The sequence below is a fragment of the Hydra vulgaris genome, chromosome 08, assembly GCF_038396675.1.
Source record: "Hydra vulgaris chromosome 08, alternate assembly HydraT2T_AEP".
In the NCBI taxonomy this organism is placed as follows: domain Eukaryota; kingdom Metazoa; phylum Cnidaria; class Hydrozoa; order Anthoathecata; family Hydridae; genus Hydra; species Hydra vulgaris.
Genome location: NC_088927.1, coordinates 45,718,678 through 45,742,444, shown reverse-complemented (window position 1 = coordinate 45,742,444; position 23,767 = coordinate 45,718,678). Strand labels below are relative to the sequence as shown.

General features: G+C 26.2%; 2 protein-coding genes across 2 annotated transcripts in view; one reads left to right on the top strand and one right to left on the bottom strand.

Moving 5' to 3' along the window:
* Positions 1 to 9,846, top strand: part of LOC136083890 (uncharacterized) — a 50,770-nt gene extending 40,924 nt beyond the window's left edge. The window contains exons 3-5 of the mRNA XM_065803809.1: positions 579 to 1,025; positions 7,742 to 7,859; positions 9,499 to 9,846. Coding sequence (XP_065659881.1) covers positions 579 to 1,025; positions 7,742 to 7,792 — 498 coding nt within the window. The 3' untranslated portion in view covers positions 7,793 to 7,859; positions 9,499 to 9,846. The remainder of the gene's footprint in view (positions 1 to 578; positions 1,026 to 7,741; positions 7,860 to 9,498) is intronic.
* Positions 9,847 to 13,865: 4,019 nt separating this feature from the next.
* LOC136083346 (uncharacterized) lies at positions 13,866 to 21,367 on the bottom strand. Its single transcript, XM_065802742.1, has 6 exons — positions 19,900 to 21,367; positions 19,730 to 19,795; positions 17,520 to 17,588; positions 17,333 to 17,398; positions 17,045 to 17,149; positions 13,866 to 13,996 (listed from the first exon to the last, which is right to left on the bottom strand). Exons 1-6 carry the CDS (start codon positions 21,365 to 21,367, stop codon positions 13,866 to 13,868), a joined length of 1,905 nt encoding a protein of 634 aa, XP_065658814.1.
* Positions 21,368 to 23,767: the final 2,400 nt, after the last annotated feature.

Here is a 23,767-nt window from a genome sequence, read left to right as displayed (position 1 = left end):
CTGACTTATATCTTTAGCTAAGATTGTATTATTATAAATATTTTTTCTTAAACTGAAACCATTGTAAACTTTCATAACTTCTTTTTTTTATGACACAATCGCATTTTTTTAATGAAATTTATATGTGCGTGTACCGTCTTCAAAGTTAAATGTGTTGATTTAAATAAGTTTTAGTATTAACTAAAACTAATTTAAATCATGTAAAAATGAAATTGAATTAAAGTTTGTAATATAAAAAAAAACAACCTTACTAAGCATATATAACATATTCTAACCTGAGTTAGAAACTTTAATTCTTTTTTTAGTGTGTAAAATTGTGATTTTTTGCTTCATTATAATCATGAGTTTTTAATTCCTGGCTCATGATTGTTAATTGGCTATTTTCAATGGCAAGAAGGGGCGGTAGAAAACAACAGTAAATCACAGATGCCGCATTATTTAATATTTTTCTCCTCTTTTTTCTCTACAACTTTTGAATCAGTTAAAGAAGTGTTGATTTTGTTTTGATATGTGCAATATAGATAATTTCTTATCTTAATTTATATTAAAATAATTAGGATATTTATTATATTAAAAAGGGAATGAGAAAAGAACATGAAATGCACGCCAGTTCTTCAATGCAAAACCATCTTTTATTGGCAATATCAAAATTGGACGCACTTGAAAACAAAATTACGTTAACAGTGGATACGCTTGAAAATAAAATTGCGTCAAAAGTGAATGCACTTGAAAATAAAATTATGTTAACAGTGAATGCACTTGAAAATAAAATTATGTCAAAAGTAGAATCACTTGAAACCAAAATTGCGACGAAAGCGGTTGCACTTGAAAATAAAATTATCTCGACAGTGGAATCATTTGAAAATAAAAATGCGTCTGAAGCCGTTGCACTTGAAATGAAATTTACATCAACAGTTGATGCACTTAAAAATGAACTTATTTTAAAAGTGGATGCACAACAAGATAAAATTATGTTACATGAAAAAAATTTGGAAGTAATAAAGGCCTTCCTCGCAGCCGAAACGGTAAGAAAATGATTTAAATAAAAATGTGTTTTAAAGTAAATAAAAAATTAATATAAAAAATCGTCAAAAAATATATGTAACAATCAATTACTTACTAATTCCATCCAGCCGTGAATGTGTTTTGCTCAGAGTTGAAAAGTAAAACTTATAATTTTTAATATAAAAAAATATTAAAAAAAAAAAAGATTTAACAGCCAATAAAATTATAAAAAAAGACTAAAAAAATTTTTTTCTATAAATGAAAAAGACTAGTGCATATAGTTATTATTTTTGAAGTTATTTAAAAAAAAGTTCTCTTGGGCAATCAAAAATGTTTTAGGTAGGGTAGAGAGAGCTAGTTAAGCAATTTTTACTAAATCAAACAGATCTCATGAACGGTCTGAAATAATTTTTTCAATATTTGAAAGATAATTTAACCTGCTAAAACTTTGCTAAGAATGAAGTAGCGTTTTTGATTTTTTTTTAAACGTATTACCTAAAGTTTGCAGAGCTGTTCAACCTGTCCCAGCGGGGTTAGTTAAGCAATAGTGTGTGGTAAGTTAAAAATTTAACAAACAAATAAATATGTATGGACTGAAACTTGGGTGAACAATCAATAAAACTTTCACTAACAGTAAGCGTGTGTATAGATTATAAACTTTTTATTTTATACACTTTAATGACACAAGTGCAAAAAGTGAAAAACTTAAATAATAAGAAAGTCTCATAAAATATAAAAGTATAATTTTATATTTTATACAACTATCTTCAACTTTGAAGCCCGATTTAAACATTACTAATTTTAAAAATATATATAAATAATGTACCGCTCTATAATTTCTCATCAAAGTTGTGATCTTTGTGTTCAATAGTTCAGTTTAATTTATTTTTCTCAAAGCTGCTTAACTTACCCTCTAGACAAGGTAACACATTAGTTGGGTTTTAAAAAGAACAGTAAGACTTGAAAAAAACAGTTAATTTTAATCAAAAATCTGATGAAATGGTAAATTATCAACACTTAAGTGATATCAGATAAAAAAGTTAATGAGCATGCAAGAGAAAAAAGCATTAATTTATTTTTTAATTTTTTGGTCCAAAATAGAATAAGTGCCCATATATCTTACTCATTAGCTTTTCAGCAATCTTTCGTTGCGCATTGTGTTAACATTTTAATTCCTTAATTTTCATTTATTAGATGTTTTTTCATGTGATGCGTAGTTTTTGAGATATTTTAACTGCCCAACTTGCCCCTATACTTAACTAGCCCCTACCCTAGCTCTACTCTACTCAATGTTGGTTTTATCAGAGTAGAAAAATTCAAAAAACAAGGCTGTAAATTTGAGTGAAGAACTTAATAAAACTTAAATCTGCAAAGTAAAGTTTTTTACTGATATTTGGGTGATGTACGTTGTTTTGGGATAAAAATGTGTAAGTTAAAATATGCATAGTTATAAATGAAAAAATAATTTTATGCAAATTTTTTATACACTTAGTAAATATTATCTTCAAATTATGTTAAAAAGTTCAAAAAGTTGAAAATGACCACATAAAGTTTGTATTTTTTTATTAATTTTTTTAATCATATTTTTTAATCTTTTAATGAGGTAACTTTATTTTTGTAAAGAGCTTTATTAAGATTTCGACTTTGGTTGTTTAAATAGAAAAAATACCAAGAAGTATAACTTTTTGGGAGAAAGCAGTTTCATTAAAAAAACACACACACAACTTATATGATTTATTTCGCTGTCATGACCCGTACGATACGGGTCATAGTAAGTCTGTTCCACACCCGGCAATATCTTTACTTGTTTTTAATTTAGTCTCTATACTTTAATTTATTTTAGTAAACGGCAAAAAACTAATTGATTTCGCTTTAACAATTTTATTGTTTTATTATTTGTTTGCTAAACAATTAATTTACTTAAGAGTTGTACTTATTTACTTCAATATTATTTACATAATAAAATAATCTTTAACATGTAAGACAGTTGCATAACATTTCTTCAGATGTTTTTAGAAACTTAGACTGTAATAATATTTTAACACTCTCATTAAGATTCATTTAAAAAGCAAATTTGAACAAATTTAGAAAAACGGACCAAAGAGATCTAGTTATTTCAAATAACTTAGCTTTATCTGCTTGATATTTTTTATAAAAGCTTTTCTGTAAAAAAAACTCTTAACAAATTCATTAAAATTATAAACTTAAAAAAAAAATTACAAAAAAATATTATATTCAACAAAAAGTTATCAAAATTACTTATAAAAACAATTTAAATAGAAATATTGTTTCATTATTATATAGCTTTAAGTAAATGGTATAAAAATTATTACACTTCGTTTTAGCTTTTTGAATACAATCAACATTCAGTACATTTCTTAAATTCTGTTATGTATGAACTTTGTTATACACTCTATGTATTTATTTGAAAACTCAAAAATGTGACTAAACAGATAACAAATAAGAAACTTACTTAGCGAGGTTGTTTTTCTTTTGCGAAAGTTTCAAGATTTATTGTTGCAGGTTTGTATTAATAACTCTTTTTAAAAAGCAAAGCCAAAAAGAAATGATCAAAATAAGATAAACCTTTGTTTTTATTTGAAAACTGAACCCTTAGCATTTATTGAATGATTTTAAATAGTTTCAGTAATAAAACTACCTAATAATCATTTTAAACTAAAGACAATAACGTAAAAGTTAACCAAGACATCTATCAACACAAAACAACACAAAAATGTCACAAAATTAATAAATAACAAATAATTTGTCTCAGAACTTGGGAATCCCTTTAATCATAAATATACGCATACAAATAAGAAAAAACTATTTGTATAAATAATGAATCACCCTAAGTAAAAAAGAGCGTAGAGTAATCTATGGATAATACCTTTAATGTTTTAATTATTTGATGACAAAAAAAATGTACTTAAAACTTGCATATCCAGAAAACTATTTGGATATTCCTAAAAAAGAAAAATTTATAGATGGGATTCCTGGAATTTCGAAAATATCCCGGAAAAGATTATCTCTGAAATTAAGAACAATTACAAATACAACATTTGTGAAGTTATTATTCAATGACATATCTTTTAATGCATATTTATGAAACTTAAAAAACAAATTTTCGAACGATTTAGTTCTGGAACATGCTACATAAAATTTGTTGTATGAAAACCAAGACATTTCAAGATTAATAGTAGCTACGTGACATGAAATTTTTAAATTAGACTAGACTGTTACATATTTGTTACAAATTACTAGACTGTTATATAACCATCGGAATGGTCTTCAATTCAGTATTTTAAAGGTGAAAAAATTATCAGAATTGAATAACTCTACAAAAAGTTATGGCATTTTAAGTACTGATTTTTTGACATATGGATTTCTTAAAAAAACTGTGAAAGAAATTTGAAATCTATAGAGGAATTTATAAGTGAAAGAAATTTGAAATTTATGAAGAATATATATTAAACTAAATTGTCATAACGTAGTCAATTCTTATCAAAATACATAAGACTTGGTATCAAAAGAAAGGTCTTACAAAGGGCAATATTAAAATACAAAGGATGTTTAAAGGACGCTGAAGGGGCGTCTAAAAAACACTTAAATATGCACGGCGATCTTTCTTTTGACTTACTAAGTAAATTATTTGAGATGTCAATGTTTTATCATTCGGTCTAACTTTTATAACATTTTTCATTCCGCAATTTCAACTTGAAATAAAAAGAAAAAAAGATGACTGACGGCATTGATATCAAAATTTATATATCGCTAGATCAATTGCAATCCATGTATAAAAGTGCTTGTATAAGCTTGAAAAAAACTGTAAAGCGTAAATTAAGAGATGCGAACATATTAAGATCGAGCTCTACGAACCCCCACCACAGGGAAATATTTATTACGAATGTTCAAAAGCTCGTTTTTGCTGGGGTTTATGGAAATCTCATCACAGCAGCAGAAAATAAAAAAGTACAGCTCTCACAAAACTCCACACCACTATTTGAAGTTTTTAGTATTGAACGTGCAGCGGCTTTATTTGGTAAAAAGTCTTTGTTACGATGTCATGACGGTAATGATACAACTATTATCACGCCATGGTATATTACAAATCAAATGACAAGTGCACTTACAATAGAAACTAAAAAAAATATTTGTTTAAATAAAGGCCAGCTAATTATCCCTTTATTTGTTAATACTGACTTTGTTCGTGTTTTTGTTCCATGTGGTGGCCCTGACCCAGAAACTGACAGTGTACCAGATTATGTTAGGGACATTTATCTTGACCAAATCGTGGATGTTGATGTCACTTCTCTAAAGTTTGTTCGCGCTTTAGAAAAACTATCTCTTTTAAGAAATGCAGACTGGACTGTAATCCCTAAAGGCCAAGTGGAAGAAAAAGATATCATCTGTTCGCGTGGAGTTTTTTACAAAGTAAAAACATTGGAGGATGATATTAATAGTCCTTCAACTCATAATATAGTAAAATTTACAACTGATGCAACTAGAAATGTAAATAACCAACCATTTAAAATTGCTAAAATTCCAAAGTTGCAAGGATGTATTTGTGATATTTTTCTAGAGTTTGTCAGCATATACAAACCGGTATCTATTGTTTTGGAAAAAATAGATACAGAAGATATTGGAACTGTAGCAATAAAATTCCAGAATGGTTGCTTCAATAGCTTAGGATTTATGATTCACGATACTGCAATATTTTTAGACACAAATTAGTTTTATATATATATATATATATATATATATATATATATATATATATATATATATATATATATATATATATATATATATATATATGTATACACATATATATATACGCACACACACACACACATACACACATATAAATATATATACATATATATATAAATATATATATATTTATATATATATATATATTTATATATATATATATATATATATTTATATATATATATATATATATATACACACACACATATATATATATAAAATATATACATGTATATATATATATATATATATATATATATATATATATATATATATATATATATATATATATATATATATATATATATATATATATATATATATACACACATGTTTATATATATAAATATATATACATATATATATATATATATATATATATATATATATATATATATATATATATATATATATATATATATATATATCATATATATATATATATATATATATATATAACGCTAATTGTTCCCAAAGCAGACAGTATTAAAAAGTTGACCTAAAGCAGACACTTGAAATCTTGGTCTTAAAAACAAAATAGAAATGAAGTTCCTAGTAAAAACATATTATTTTTGCTTTAGAAAACAAATTTTGTAATTAAACTCACTTAAGATGCAAAAAAACTAAATAAAAAATTTAATGTCCGCTTAACGTAATATGAAGAATAATTTTCATACTTAAGGTCTGCTTAACGTAAAATTTTACGCTATCTTAACGTAAAACATCCTTTCATTCAGTGTAGCGTTTTCTTTTATTTTTGATCTCATTAACGGTATCTCGCTTGTATTTTCTATGCAATTGTAATATTGTTCTATCAAGTCACGAAGTTTTATAGCTACATATAAATAAATTTTTCCTTAACACTTCGTGCAAGGATTTATTTTAAAGTTTTATAACTATTATGTAAAATCTAATAATTAAAAAGAATTTATTTCCAAATTTTAATAATATTTAATTTACAAAAGCCATTTAAAACAGAGATTCTTTTAAGTAGTTTGATATTTAATAACATAAAACACAGCTACTAACTATTTAAAAATAAACACCGTCCTAGGTAATTTTTAATTTAATCATGTAATGTTTCAATATAATTAGCTCAGACCGTCACCAGACAGCATAAAATAAAGTTTTAAATAGTGATTATGCAATAGGGTAACTATTCTCAATTAGACTTATATTCATCTATAAATTTTAAGTTTCATAATACTTTCTCTCAGCGTTCGAAAATTATAAAGTTTAAACCCCCTCAATTTGAGAGAGTTAAAATTTTTAAATGGTCATAGTTTTAGAACGCTGTGAGATAATTTTTTGCAGCCTCGTTATTTGACATAAGTATAAACATACAAATGTTTAGAGTTTATTCCATTTCTGGAAGTTAGCTACCTCAACCACCAAAAAATCCTGGATCTGTCGCTGTCACACTCTGCCCTCAAACTTCTCAGTGATATTAAAATGATTTGCAAAATAAATGCGATTGATATTATTCTCTTTGTTGATATTTTATTACTTTACAATTACAACAGTCTGCATCTAACAATTAAAACATTTGGTATCAAATACATAAATTAGATTAATATCAGAAATCAACGTTTTTAGCACAATTAATTGTGCTAAATAAATACAACAAACAATACTTTAAAAACGCAAAATAATAGTAAAAATATTTACTAATAATTTGCGTTTTTAAAGTATTGTTTGTTGTATTTCAGAGTTGTCATCAGAAAACGTTAATTTATTATAACTATTGTTACTTAATGTTAATAATATTTTATCAAATAGTCTTAGGTTATTTATATAATGGGTTCTACATATGTTCTGAAAAATTTGTATGTCTTTGTTTATTAAATTATTTAGGTTCAGTCGTTTCTCGATTATTAGTTTACTAATCTATGCTTTGAGACAATATTAACGATAAGTGGTAATTTCTTTACTCTGAACTAGATTTTATTTATTTTATTAATTGTAGAGGAAGCATCGCGATAGCAGAGCTAATCAAGGCGAGTTCCATTTGCACTAAAGCTCCACTCACTCACTGAGTTGGCAGAGCTGGGATTACAACCTACAAACCTGCTATGGACGTTTCGGTAAGTATTGAATAATGGCAAGGAAACCCATTAAAAACTCTTTTATTTTATCTACGTGAGTGAACGGACTTGATTTCAACAACTCTATAAAATATAAAAACACTTGGGATGTAATAAAAAATGTCAAGGGCGTCTTGTCTATAGGGGCCGTAGACACCTTATACATTTGTCTAAAATATAGTATTAAAATATGTTTACTGTTAGTCTAAAATATATGCACGGAGGTTTTTTAGTTATTCCATAACTTAGAATACTTTATATAACTATAAAGTATTTAAAGTTATCATTTTATTTAAAAGTACATTTTGTACATGCACGTGCAGTACCGAGAAGTTTTACTATTGGAGTCGGAAGGTGAGTTTCCACTCATCCGCTTTTTCTACAGGAACGGAAAAGGGAAAAGAAAAATAATCACGTGAGCATGCACAGTTTTCCTTGAGACAAGTTAAAACTTTTATTACGCATGCTCACGTGATTATTTTCTTCTTTCCTTTCCCGTTTCCGTAGAAAAATGGATGAGTGGAAACTCGGCTGGAGTCGCGATTTTGTTTAGCGATTCCGACTCCGCTAAAAATGTCGCGACTTTGACTTTACGACTCCGACTCCACAGCCCTGTTTAAACTTTAGTTAAGGTGAGAAAATTTTTCTACGTTAAGTTATTTCTTTAAAAAGTTTTTAACATCAGTTCTCTATTAACGCGACTGTTTCATACGGCTTCTTGTTATTTTTAAAAATCATTTACTTTAATGTGCTACTTAAACTCTTATAACTTTTAAAGTACTAGAAATAAATTTGTTCTGTAAAAAGAATTTAAATTCCAATAAAATGTTTTAATTTATAACACGTAACAAAATAATAAAAACTTTCCTCAATTTTAGAATAAACGTGGCAAATGATGAACTTGGCTAAATTTTAGTAATTTGTTTATACTTTTTATCTAAAAAAAAACTAAAAAACTATATTTCAGATATTTATGATCGAATGTACATATTGTTAGATTATCATAAAAATATTTTTTTTTTTTCACTTAAACCAAACGTTAACTTGAAACAAGCATTACTTAAGTCAGTAAAGCAAAACAAATTTTCGCAAAATTCAAAATCCATTACAAAAATGCCTTTAAGATCCGCGAAACTTTATTTAATTTTTTTTTTTTTTCCATTTATTTAGCCGTACAAATATTTTCAAGTTACGTGTTTTATAATGTATATAAAAATGGCAAACTTTGTTTATTTCATAAAGTATTTCGGGGCAGTTCGAAACACTTAAAAATTAAGAGTTAACTACACAGTCCCGGAATTAAGCAAAAAACTGATTAAGTGTAAATTAAAGTCTATTTAAATTTAATCTTTTTATAACACGTGAGTAAATTATTTTTAATTAGATATTTTAGGGGATTTAAAAAATAGTAACAACTATCTCATGTTTCCGACCTTACGGGGCAAAACGAGTCAGCAATTTTTATGCAATTAAAATAAAAAATATTGAGACTTAAAACAATTATTTTTGTGATAAAAGATAATAAATATAACTCATAAAAAATATGAGAGCTTTAAAGCCACTATATTTTTTACTATATATATATATTTAAGCTAATTTTAGCTTAAAAAATCAAATTTTTTTTTTTAATTCTATTTAGGTGCCCCAAGAAGTCCCTACAGTTTTCTCACAGAGCACCGCGGATGAGCATTTAATTGGAAGCTCGCGGTAGGGGTTTGAACCACATATCCTTTGTTTCCGAAGCAAGTGCGCTACCACAGCGCCACGGCTACTCAGTGTTTTGAACACATAGTTCAAAACTTAAAAATCGCCCGAAAATGTTACAAACAAATACAAGACATATAATCATGGATCATAAAATGCTCAGATCGTGGTTTACGCACAGTTCATATTAAAATCGTTTTTGACTTACCAAAATAATCTTTGCTGTACGATAATTTGGTGTACACTGATAGCTAGATAACGAGTTGTGCATTCAAACCTGCGTTGATGCCAATAAAAAAGAAGTATTTTTCTTGCGCTTATCTAATGATATTATGTAATAAAAATTGTAATAAAGAAAAAAAAACATTGTTTAAACTCCTCCTTTATCAATGATAAGGTTTAAGCATGTATCCTACTACATTACTCAAAAAGGTATTCTATTATGACTTAGAGGAAATGTTTTTGATACTTCGGTATCATGAACAGTGTTCATAATTTTTTCTTAGTCCTAAATGTACATGATCATCTAACTCTGTATAAACAAGTTCCAGTTTCTAGTTTGTAAGTTTTTTTAAACACAGTTAGGAAGTATCATTTTACAAGTGTAGCAATTGACGTCTATTAAATGCGACCTTAGAATAAAATTCGTAATATTTTTTAAGTTTTTATAATTTATCATTTATATTATAAATAAAAAATTTATAAATAATAATCAATAGTATTTCACATCACATAACGTGAATCATGAAATGCAACTATATATCATATTATTATAACTGTTTCTAAGTTTTTTGGGTGACGCTTTTGGTAATTATCACTTTCAAAAAACTGTTAAATAAGAAAAATTTATAAGTTATAATAGCTAAATGAACTTGTTGATATGTAGAGATATGATATGAGCAGGGATGCAGAATCCCAAAAAGAACTCCGGATTTTAAATTCACAAAAAGATTACTTCATCCTAGTTTTTGATATCCAGAAGCTCTAAAAATATAAATAAGTTTATGGACTACTAATAGGAAAAAATTAAGACTTTTAGGTTAGAGGAACAATCATTTACACTAAAAACTTTGAAAAAGTAGAGATATAAAGCCGGAGTCTATTTGGGACTCCGCATCCCTAGATATGAGTTATTATATAATAAGCAGGTATGTAGCAGTTATTATATAATAAGCAGGTATATAGGTATGACACGAGGAAACAATAATAAAAATACTGTAGTATCTGATCAAACTTTAGCAATCAAAAATGTTATTTGAATGAAACTTTGACAATGTATATAATTGAAACCTGGTATCAAACAAAATTATTTTTTGTTTAAACCGTTTCTCATAAAAATTCTTGCATTTTTTTAATTTTCAGCTAAATCATACTCATTTTACTCTGGTTTTATCTTTCAGCTAACTAAGCTGAAAAAAACCAGTTCCTTAGACTGCTTGTCGACTGAAAAAGTATTACACAATAGCAATTTATTTCTATTTCTTTACGCTTGAGCATTTTTACCCCTAGTCCCATCTTCTTCCATATTCGCCAGTTGCTACTAAAGAATGCGATTAGAAAAGAAAGACCTTGGTTAAACTTTAAAATATTTATACACTGATGATAAAAAAAGATAAATAAAAAACAAAAATTGATTTTGTAATGGGCATTGTAATGGATGAGGTTAAAACATCTCCTGAGAAACTTTGACGAGTTTTTTTTTTTTTTATTTAGATTAATGTTGTAATTAGTTGAGCAAATGTTTTGCGCCAGAAAAAAAAGTTTTTAATTGTATGCCAATTTCAAGTTTAAATTTGCCTACTAAGTGAGTTCGTCATTTTCTAGGTGTGTTCGTCATTTACTGAGGGTATTAGTCATTTGCTAGGTGTATTCGTTGTTTATAGTTCAATATTAAGCGTTATTTTTTGTAAATTTAAAATAGTTCGCGTTTATTTGCAAACCGTTGCATTTTATAAGCATTTACGGACAACTAAACATGCTTTCAATTTCATGATCCCATAGTATTTTTAAATTGATAGTACTACCATTTTTTCTATTGATTGTACTACCACTTTATGGTATGTTCTGATTATTTTGGTTATTCTACATTGGTTAAAAGGGCAATGTAATTGATCTATAGAATTTTTATATGGTCTTTAAATTGCTTCTTAGCTCTAATTACAAGCTCAGCCTAATAAATGAATAAAAAATTAGCCAAAAAATGAGTTAGTAAAATTTTTTTTTATAGTTAGCTTTGAGTCACCTACAAAATATTTGTTGTAGATATGTTGTAGATTATCTTAATAGGGTTACAATATGTCCTCCTTTTCCGCAAGTGAGTTTGCTAAACTATATGTCAGTCAATCATACTAGAATTTAATCACGGAGGCAAACGTAAAAATTAAGAACTAAATGTAATTGGCAACTAGGAGCAAAAACATATTTTAACGCGCGCTTCTTCGTAAAAAGAGGTAACCCTAATTTTAAAGACCTGATTTTAAAACTTCGTAATAATCTTTGTAAAATGAATAAAGTTTATAAATCTCCTGAAAAGCTTTGGTACGCTTTTTATTTAATGAAACCAAACATAAGCCCAATTTTTAATGATATAAGTCATATTTATATAGCTACGTAATTTAGAGTAGCCGTGGTGCAGTGTCCTAAACAAAAGCCTCCTAAGATAAAACAGTGTAAAATAATGTTGGTAGCAAACAAAAAAGTCAATACACGATCTTGAATACTGACAACCTCATACTTAAGTCACAACAATTGAACATGGTCTTGGTATAATGGTCTAAAATGACTTAAAAAATTGCACACATGTTGAAACAGCAGCATCGACTGCATACCGTGTATTAGGCAGGCTGAAGAAGGCTTTTCGTAGTAGTAGCTTAGAACAATGGCGCACATTTAGAACAATGGCACACTTCTTCATGAAATCTGACATTAGCACTCTTGAAAATTTATGTATATTTAAATTTATTTTCTGTTTCTGTTGCATAGAACAAACTGAAGTAGGATTAACAACTGTTAACAATGATTGGCTGAAATGGAGGCCCTTGGCAGCTAGTTTGTCTAAGACCGACTCTCGATTTTAATAACTACCAAAATAGTTTTTCTCGAACAATCGAGGTTTCAGTAGTTTATCAAATTCTTTCAAAACAAAATATTATATTATATTTTAAATATTATATTTTATTTTTAAATTTTTTACAACTATAACTGAAAAAAATTGGCGGCAAAAAGCTCTAATTTATCTTTAAGTTCAACTTCAATTACGTCAGAAAACGACGGTAATGAGGCATTATTAATGAATCATACCATCGTCATTTCCAAATAGATTTAAATTTCTGCTTTAGTTTGGCATTTCAGTTAGAAGTTTTTTTTAAATTTTAGAACCGCGTTTAAGTACGGTAATCAACTTTTAATATTTCTAGTTATTGCAAAATCATTTTTGTTAGTAGTATTTTAAAAACTATAATAAAACTTTAAATAAATTATAATTAATTTTTTCTAAACTTTCTTAAGTGCACTCTTAGTAATGGAAAGTGAATAGTCTAACTAGGTTCTTTTTTCAAAAAATCGAGTTAGAATTCAATATGTACAATACAAATTTAAATAGAAAAACTATTTTAAATAGTTTTAATTTTATTGGTTTATTTAATACTAAAAATATTTTTAACAAAGACTAGATTAGTATAGGCAAGGAGTATTACTTTAGTTTAACCGAGTGGAAAATTCTAAAGATTTTGGGGCCTTTATGACAGGTTTTTTTTGGGGGGCCTCCAAGCCACCTGCCATGAAACTGATTTCAAATAACACGAAAGGAAAAAAAAAAAGTATGCTAAGTGTTTTCTCTATAAACCTAAAAAAACCAAGTCACTTGGTTTGTTTAGGTTTTGGTTGGTATGTTTTTTACAAAATAAAAAGGTTAAATCTTTCACTTCAACATTTTATAAATAACAATATTTTAAAAATACAACTTGTAATCAATTGCAATTACAAAAATTTAAATTATTAAATTTGTTTAAAATAATTTTATCTTTGTTTGTTTATTTATTTGTTATAATATAAAATACTATTTATTATATTTGTTTATTACACTATATTTATTGTATTTATTATAGTATGATTAGGTTTAAAATTAAAATATTTTCAAAAAGATATTTTAAATTATATAGTATATATAATATAAACATTATAGATTGATAAGCTTAACAAGATAGAGTGTTTCTAATTTGATATTATTGAGCTATAGGTGAGTAATATAATCAAAAATGATTAAGCAATGCAAAAGTGTATAAAGTCTTCAGTCTTAAATTTCTACATGTTCATAATTTTTTCTCGATCTTTTACTACATTGCTCCATTTCTTCCTCTCATTGTTTAATTTTGTTCGTATAGTTTTATATGAAAATGGAACAAGTTCTTGAAACTTTTCTATATATTTGCGATCTAAATACATAAATCATAATATTTAAAGGGATGCCAAACCTCTTAGACATGTTGTGTTTATTTTAAAGAGAATGATAAAAAAATGTTTGGGCTAAATTTTTTTGATTAAAACAAAAGAATCAATGCATACCAAGAAAATCTAGTTTTTCTATTTTAGTTGGAGCTTGCCTTCTCTATTTTGTTGTAGGCCAAAAAGTCAGCATATGCCACACTCTTTGTTTCTAAGAGTTTCAGTATGTGACGTCATTGATTTTTTTTGTTTATGTAAAAGATCGATTATGCAAACAAACAAAAAAGTCAATGACGCCATGTACTGAAACTCTTAGAAATAAAATGGGCTTGAATAAATCATCAAGTCTGTAGATTGCAGCATGTATTATGCAGTGTTAAGTTTTTTATGTACTAAGTATTTTTAAGTTTTAAAATACTTGCAAAGCAAAATTACAATACTTAAAAACCACCAATAGCAATAAATCTGAGTAATTAAACTCAAATAACATTGTTTTACCAATGAATTAAATGTAATTTTATTAAAATAAATTTTTATAATTTCATAAAGATGATTTATAAAGATGATTTGAGCTTCGTGGTTTCATGCTTAACAGCGTAAAAAGTTAAGGTTGTGCCTTTTATATATTCAATATCTTTATCTTTGATGCAAATGTTTTTTTTTTTTTTTTTTGTTAAAACATATGCATTGAAATCCACAATTATGTTACAAAGAAAGTTATTTTGTATTAAAAAAATCAAATTTTTTTAAACAAGTTATTTTCAAAGAATTCTTGACATCATGAACCATCATGAATATTATTTGCAAATAATGTTCATATTTTTATATAGTTAAAACTTAAAAAATACTGATATTTACTCATATATAATACAAAAAAACTTGAACTTAGCTAATCCTAATATTTTGGATACAGTTGTAAATGGCATAAACTTAACTGCAAATCATAACCTGTCTAATTTCATAAAGCATCTTTGATGAAAGTATATATTCAAAAACTCTAAAATTTGTTTTGAAGAGAATAATAAACTATTAACTGCTTCCATTGATAAAGAAAACTCTGCTCTTATCCAACTGTAGTATCTGGAAAAAGAAAAAGAAACATTGGTGCAATTAATTGCATCATATTTATCTTAAGAACTATTGTTTGCACTTAAGAACTATTGTTTGCATCAGGGTAGTGCTTGTGCCAAGATGGTAAAGAAAAAGAAGCTAAACCTGTTTTACAATTATCCCAATATATGAGTTGAAAGCTATTACTGGCCATTTTTTAACACCTAATTACTTTAAAACTCATCACACTACTTTCTCTTGGTATTCTGTTAAAAGCTATTTCAAAGTCTACAAATTACATTTGCAGATTGTTTTTGTTTTTCTAAAGACATTCTTGCCTTAGCTTGCCTTACAAGAAATATAGTTTCTATTGTTCTCTATTTCTTGGCCTAAAACAACCTAACTGCATATGATGGTATATTCACTGGTTCCATGGGCACCCGCAGGATTTTTTGATGCTTCAGGTAGGACACTTTCACACATTGTGCTAACTCCAAACTTAAGTATGTTCATACCTATGCCAAATGAGGAAGCCTTGCAAAAACTTGGGTTGGTGGAGGCCCGGGAACAAAAAAGCCCAAAATATTTCCACGCCCCTCTCTTCCTCCTCCTCTACCCAAACGTGAGGGTACTAATGTTGTAAATTTTTTAACTTTACTATCTTAAACTTAATTTAAATTTATCAAATGATTTTTAATTTTGTAGAAAAATATTGTAAGTTACAAAAGTTACGACCATGCGAATTTTCCAAATCCCTCAAAATGAGGGGGGTAAAAACTTTGCAAGGTCATAACTTTAAAATCTGGTAATAAATTTAAATTTAGTTTAAGATAAAGTGGAAAAATTTACTACATTAGTACCATCACGTTTGGACAGGGGCAACAAATGTTTTAGGGCTTCTTTGTTCCAAAGCCTCCGCCAACCCAAGATTTTGCAAGGCTTCCTCATTTGGCATAGGTATGAGCATACTGAAGTTTAGAGTTTGCACAATGTGTGAAGTGTCCTATCTGAAACATGAAAAATCATGTGGGGGTCTATAAATGCTTCCTATTTAGTCAGTAATGATTCTTTTTTTAAATTTCATTACTTTTTCAAGTTATTTTGTTTTTCTCTTTAAACCATATTCTTTACCTCCTTTGTAAATCTTTACTCTTCAATTTTTCCTCTGATCATTTAGAATTTTATTCTTAAAAGGGCTTCAATTGTATTTTTTTAACTTTTTAATCCAGCTCTTAAACAATCTAAATATCTTTCAATCTCTTTAACAATCTTAATATACTTTTCAACAAAATCTCTTATTTTTATAAACATTTTTTTTTCCGCTCAGAGCAATTTTTTTCTCTGAACCTTTTTTGTATATGGTTTGTTTTTTATTTTGTAAAGCTAAGTATTTTTATGGTACGCCATCACTAAGAAAATTACCATCCTAGGTTAATAAGCTCCTCTTGCCCTTATCTCACTAAACTAAGGTTTTTATTTCAAAATATTTCATTATTCAGATGAGTTGCCTTTACCATTACTAAAGAGCCTCATTTGTCCTAAAATATTTTTCTTTTAAAATCAGTTATAATCATGACATTATATAAGCAGATAACTCCTTTTAGTAAGCATTGTAGTGCTCACTAAAAGGAAATCTCACAAATTTTTTTTTCACTTTGAAGTGCTTAATAAGTGCCCACAAAAATTTATCCCCAATAAATAATCTTTAATAATAATAAAGAAGATGATGATGATCATAATATCAATAACAATGATAATAATAATAACAATAATAATAATAATAATAATAATGATAATAATAATAATGTAATAAAAATAATAAAAATGTTCATAAATTCATCTTGATATTATTTCATTTGTTTTGTATCAATGCATTTGTTTCATACCAAAATGAACCCATCCAAGCATGGTTTTGTCTCAATATTAAATTATCAAAAAATATTAAAATAATAAAAAAATTTAAATAACAAAAAATTTTAATATCAGACCTGGCCATCCTGCATCTTTGTCTAAGTATTTTTCAAACCATTTAACAAACAAGGTTTCATAATGAACCGTCCAGCGACAATATAGCCTATTTTTTTCTTTACTTTCTAAAACAAAAGTAAAGAATGAGAACTTTACTTTTGATAATTTTATAGTACAAAAGTTTAAATGAAATAATTTTTATTCTCTAAAAAAATGCAATTGAAGTTTTCCTAATACTAAGGCCAAATTTTGATTAAATTTTTATTAAATTTGCTCAAAATAGAGAGAAAAAATTTTTTTCAGCTTACCAAAATTTGAATTTAATTGCACTAGTTCATTTTTAGCAATTTTATCTGAAATTGAAAATTGAGGATCTAAAATGTTAGTAACATTTATTTAGGTTTTAATAATTTAAGTTTTTAATTTATAAAAATTTAAGTTGGTTGTTATGACTCCTCAATTTTTTTAAATTTAATAATGTAGCTTTTGATTTACCTTTCTTATTTTCAGCATCACATTTTAAGTTATCTGACTCATATAACAATTCATCGTTGTTATCATTTTCTAAATAAAAAATATATTAGCTGTTTATTTTTAATTTATTTAAAGTTATTATTTCTGTAAAATTCTTTTCAATTTACTAATATTTTACTTTAATTAATTACCTTAACTAATTTTCACTTATCGATTAGAATAGTATTTGAATTATGAAATAATTAGAGTATTTGTTTTATCAGGGGCGGAATCTTATGGTTGCCCGGCAGCACGGGATGACCTGTTTACTCAAAGTGCAACTTAGATTTTGAATAAAATGTCTTTCTTATGAACTAACAAACTGTCTGGTCAGCCCGGCGGGATGACCAGACAGTTTGTTAGTTACAAATGAGTGTTTATTAATAAAACCCGATTTTAAACTATAAAGATTTTATTCCTTGTGAATATTTAAAAAAAACCTTTAAAAAAGCATTTATAGTACGCAATGTTTAAAAATAAACATAACTTATACACTACATGTAAAAATGAATACGGTGCAGTGCATTTTACATAGATCATCCAGGTCATATTTTTAAAATCCAAAAAATTGTTTGGGTAAAATATCCAGAAAATAACTTTAGTTTAGACTGAGTTATATCCAATTTTTTTTTTCAAACTTTTCCTAATTTTTGTATGAGTGATGAGTAAAAAAGCCTAAAAAACAAAAATATTACACAAATATACACCAAAATTTATATATATGGTAAATGTTTTGGGTATCCGGAAAACTGAAAGTTTAGAAAAATATCAGGAATTCCGGAAATATCCGGAAAAAGATAATCCCTGATTATATAATTTTACTAAACACAATATAAAGATGCCAACTTGAATTAAGTTAGACATGCACGCAATTCAAAATGTTTCATAGTGTGACTTAAAAATGTTTTAAAGAAGGTTTTTAAAACATTGTTGTTGCATTTTGAAGCATGTTTTTTTTTTATTTCAAAACGCAAATTTATTCCACAAAATGTAAATGTTACAGTCACTTTTTAAATTATGTTTTTTTCTCAATTCAAAATGAATTTCAAAATTACAATTTCTTCCAATTTAAAATACTAACATATCATTTTTTTAAACGTATTAGTCACATTTTGAATCATATGAATGTGTACATGAATCATAATAAATTTGAACCTTTTGTTTTTCATTAGTAAGGTTTAAGTATTTATTTAAAATTTGTCAAACAAAATTAACGTAATAAAAAGCATTATTAATCATGCATGTGGTAGTTTGTTTTTTTTTTTAAATAAAGCTTCATAAATTAAATTACATTAAAAGCTTAATGTTTTAAACATTCACCTAATTCAAATCTGATTGAAAATTGAGAATAATTTTATTTTTTTAATAAAATTATTCTATTTATAGAATTATTTTTTTATGAAACTCTTTCCATTTATAAAATGTTTTAAAGAAAGTTTTATAAAAAAGTTTTATAAAAACTAAAAAAAAAGTTATTATTTTTATAAAAAGTTTCTTTTTGTTTATGGCTTGTAACTTGTTTGCTCCACACTATTTTATTCCTCAATATATTTTTTTTTATTAATAATTTATTTTTTATACAGTTTATATTAGTGGTAGAAGTAACAGTTCATATTAGAAGTTTTAGCAGTAAGTCTTATAAGTTTTTTTTTTCAGTTTTTTCACTACAGAAAAAATACCCAAAAAATAAAAATATAGAACTACTGATTATCATAGCAGATGGCTCAACTAGGAAAAAAACTGACATTCCACACCAGGTGATATATAAAAATATATAAAAAGATTCTTATATTATGTTTATTACATAAACAGTTCACTTTTTTAAATTATTTTAAGAACTTTTTTTATACTTGACATCACTCTATTTTTGCTAGGTTAAGTCTTGCTGGTGCCATATATTTTGTAAAGGTTGTATTCTTTTAAAATAATTTTTATATTAAATTATGTTATTAAGTTACTGTTCTTTTTATAAAATTAACAAAAAATGAATTTGTCAAATTACTTATTATATTTATATAAAAGCAATGGTAAAACATCTATTGCAAAAAAGTGTGAAATATTTAAATTATTTTCTGAAAAGAACATCAAAATTGACATCACAAATTGTTTAAACAAATGATGCACAAGATTTTAAAATTAAAAGATTAGTTAAATTAGTTGAATAAAAATAAGCTAAAAATTTTTTACAATACCATAGTTGTTAATAGGTTGCATATGATCTATTTTAGCAAATTTAGCTGGATTTGCACATTGTTGACCTAAAATATTTTTAAACCTAGTGTAAATATCTAACCTTAAAAAGTAAATAATTAAGGCTATAATAAATGTATAAAGAGTAAAATTATAATATTGAACTTAATACCTATATCAAGGCTAGACAACCTTAATCCAGTTTTTGCAAGCTGCATTATTGCAGGTGGTGCTTGGTATATGTGTTTGTTTATGGCTTCACTATGACCCATATGGTCATAAAACAAGTTTCGTTCACTATCTGTCATAGAAACCGAAGCCATTAAAGTACTGATTCTGTGTCTGTTTGTAGTTGCAGTAAGTCTTTTTTTGTTTTCAAGGGGTAGATTTTGACAAACACTAGTTAGTGCATGCCACCCAGAGCAATGGCTTTCTGAATTTTTTCCACTTGCAAAAACGTATGGATTTTCGAGATGTATTCCAACATTCATTCTAATTTTAATGTCTGATAAAATTCGCATTGCCTCTATTGTGTCTAGGGGAATAAAAATTGAAACATCTCTGTTTCCCTTTCCAATTTGATAAGCTATCTTGGTCTTGCTAGTATTGCTATCACAATTGTCTCTTTGTTGATCCAGCCACACCTCTTCATCAGCATCCTTCCAATCACTTAGAAGCAATCTTGCAGGCTCGCCACCCCTTCTTGCATTAAATATTGTCAACCTTGTAACTGTGCAATTTCTTAACAACACAAAGTAATGCAAATCCCACAAGATAATTTTGTTGTTAACAATTTTTTTAATAGTTTCTATTGTGTAATTTCTAAGAAGTTCTATGTCATTTTCAACTGGCAAGTTAATTGGTTTTTTGAGTTTTCTATTTCTTCTTGAAACTAGATCATAATTTGCATCTGCAAATATGTTGTCCTTTTCTAGTTTAAAAAGTTTTAAGAAATTACAAATGTCATCTGCTACTTTATCGTTCTCTTGGGCTAAAAAATGTCCAACAAGCTTTTCAGCTGCATTTAATATTAAGTAGCATAAAGCATGTTTTAGTCCTGATTTTTGTTCTTCATTTTCAGTTGAAGTGTAATTTGAAATAGCTGATGAGAGATGTCTAAAATTTAACCTTAAAAACATGTCTGTTGCATTGTTGTATACAGATTTAATTTCAAATTTTTTAAAGTTTGTATACAAGTGGGCCAATCTCCTCATATCTGCTCTTACTGATCTTCTTACTTCATTTTGTTTATCTTTTTTTCTTTTTATTTTATTATAAAGACAGGATCCAATCATTAAAATAGTTTGATCGTTTTTTACAATTTTTCCAATTTCATCATCTCGTAGTTTTTCAATTATATTTTTTTTAAAATCTTCACTTAAATCTTTTATACAATTATTATCCATAGATGTAATTGGCAAATGGATTACAGAGGTGCAAGAGTTTTTACTGCATTGATTTTGGTGTCTTTTAAAATATGTGCGAGCATAAAATCCAAAACATCCTGTGCACATTACAGGTTCAGCGTTTGTTTTAGAAACTCTCTCCCGTAGATAAGTTGGATTTTTCTCTGATAGCTGTTTTCGGTTATATTGCATAATACCAGTTTTTCTAAATTGCTGAAAAAGTTTTTTCTTCATAATTTTGTTATTTGGTTTTATATTAATAAGTTTTTCATTTTTTTGGTGCTTATTCAAAATGTGTCTGTTCAACTTGGTATGCAGTTCACCACAAAATGGGCAGACTCTTGTTGGTGGTTTTCTCCTTATCTTTTTAATAAATTATAGTAAGTTATACAAAATGTTTTTAAAAAATCATTTAAAAAAAAATATATCACATAACTTTTTGAAAAAAATGGTGAAAAAATGGAGTGTAAACATCGACTAAGTAAGTTTTAGGCATAGTTTTTTTTTTACAATCAACATGTAGATACATCAACTGAGGGTTTTGGCTTGGTCAGATGCTGTTTTAATTAAAAGAAAGTCTTCTCTAGATTTAAAACTAAAAAAAAAATCTTGTGTCACAATATCGAGAACCCTTCCTCCCTTAACCGTGACATAATATATGGACAACCCCTTACAAGATTTTATAAAAGTAACTATTTATATTTCTTTAACCTATATAAAACTTAAGTAAGTTTAAAAGTTATTACCTTTTTCAGTTGTGATTTTAATATAGTTTTTTCAACGGGATCAACTTCTAATTCTAAGATGTAATTTTAGTTTAAAAAAAATTATATTTACTTAGTTTTTTACACCTTTTCTAAATTAAGTTGATTAATAACACTACCTTTATTGTCTAGATTGTTACATATTAAAGGAATATCTTTCTTTACAACTGCATCCATATATTTTTTAGTCTAAACAAAATATAAGCAAAGGTTAAATTCATATACAAAGGTTAAATTCATATTTTTTTTTTTTACTATACCTGTTATCATCTTTTTTCTAATAATAATTTAACCTTATTAACTCCAAGCGATTAAATAAAAAAAAAATAGAGCAAACTAAATGCAACCACAAAAATTTAAAGAAAATTTTTATTTTAAAGTAAATTGTTAATTTTTGGTTAATGTACATTTTTATTTATCAGAAGCAAATACATAGATACAGCATGTTGAAAAATGAACAAAATTGACAATGTAAGTTTATTTCTCCCTGTGTACTCAGTGGTAGTGTGATTACTAATTTCTTTAGTCTTGTTATCTTTTTTATAATTAGATATTTGTAATTAAGGTGATAAAACTGTTGTCTTATTTTTTCAGTTATAGAAAGATTTAATGTATCTCTTTCAATATATTTTTCAGTATATTTATATCAGTATATTTTAAGAGCTGAATTAAAAAACACCACATCATCTTAATTTAAGTTAGTTTAATTAGCTACAAATCTATATATCACAGTAAAATTACAAATGATAAAAAGATTTTTTTTTTAAAGTATTTGTTAATAATATTAACTATAAACAAATTTTTTTTTCAAAGTTAATAAATATCTGAAGATATATTTTTATTTAATTCTTTTGATTTATTTAGTTGTTTGTTTGATTTAAATATATAACTTCATGTTAATTTAGTTAAAAATCAATTTTTATATATTTAACGCAATTTATATAACTTCAAGTTTAGACTAGGTTAACAAGATATAGCTTACGCTAGCCCCCATGCTCTCTTTATTGGGTTTACATTACCAAAATTATTATCTACTGCAAAAAAAAATACTAAGAACTTATATAAAGTCCGTTTAAATTATTGGAGGTTTTAAACTAGCAAGATTTTCAAACTCCTCTATTAGCTTTTTTAACTAGTTGAAACAACTTTTTTTAACAATAATAGTTTTTCAAAGCATTAAATATATTCTAAGAAAATATTTTTATTTCGATTAAAACACTTGATTTTTTTTTGTCATTTTTATATTTATAAACTTATTCGTATTTTTATTTACAAAATTGACAATGTAAGTTTATTTCTCCCTGTGTACTCAGTGGTAGTGTGATTACTAATTTCTTTAGTCTTGTTATCTTTTTTATAATTAGATATTTGTAATTAAGGTGATAAAACTGTTGTCTTATTTTTTCAGTTAAAGAAAGATTTAATGTATCTCTTTCAATATATTTTTCAGTATATTTATATCAGTATATTTTAAGAGCTGAATTAAAAAACACCACATCATCTTAATTTAAGTTAGTTTAATTAGCTACAAATCTATATATCACAGTAAAATTACAAATGATAAAAAGATTTTTTTTTTAAAGTATTTGTTAATAATATTAACTATAAACAAATTTTTTTTTCAAAGTTAATAAATATCTGAAGATATATTTTTATTTAATTCTTTTGATTTATTTAGTTGTTTGTTTGATTTAAATATATAACTTCATGTTAATTTAGTTAAAAATCAATTTTTATATATTTAACGCAATTTATATAACTTCAAGTTTAGACTAGGTTAACAAGATATAGCTTACGCTAGCCCCCATGCTCTCTTTATTGGGTTTACATTACCAAAATTATTATCTACTGCAAAAAAAAATACTAAGAA

Bases quoted from the DNA above. Each gene is read 5' to 3' on its own strand.
- LOC136083346 (XM_065802742.1), bottom strand. From the start codon at position 21,367: ATGAAGAAAAAACTTTTTCAGCAATTTAGAAAAACTGGTATTATGCAA. The intron at 17,150-17,332 runs GTAAGCTGAAAA...CTTTTGTTTTAG, and splicing joins GCAATTAAATTCAAATTTTG to AAAGTAAAGAAAAAAATAGG. The intron at 13,997-17,044 runs GTCTGATATTAA...TTATGTATTTAG, and splicing joins CAAAGATGCAGGATGGCCAG to ATCGCAAATATATAGAAAAG.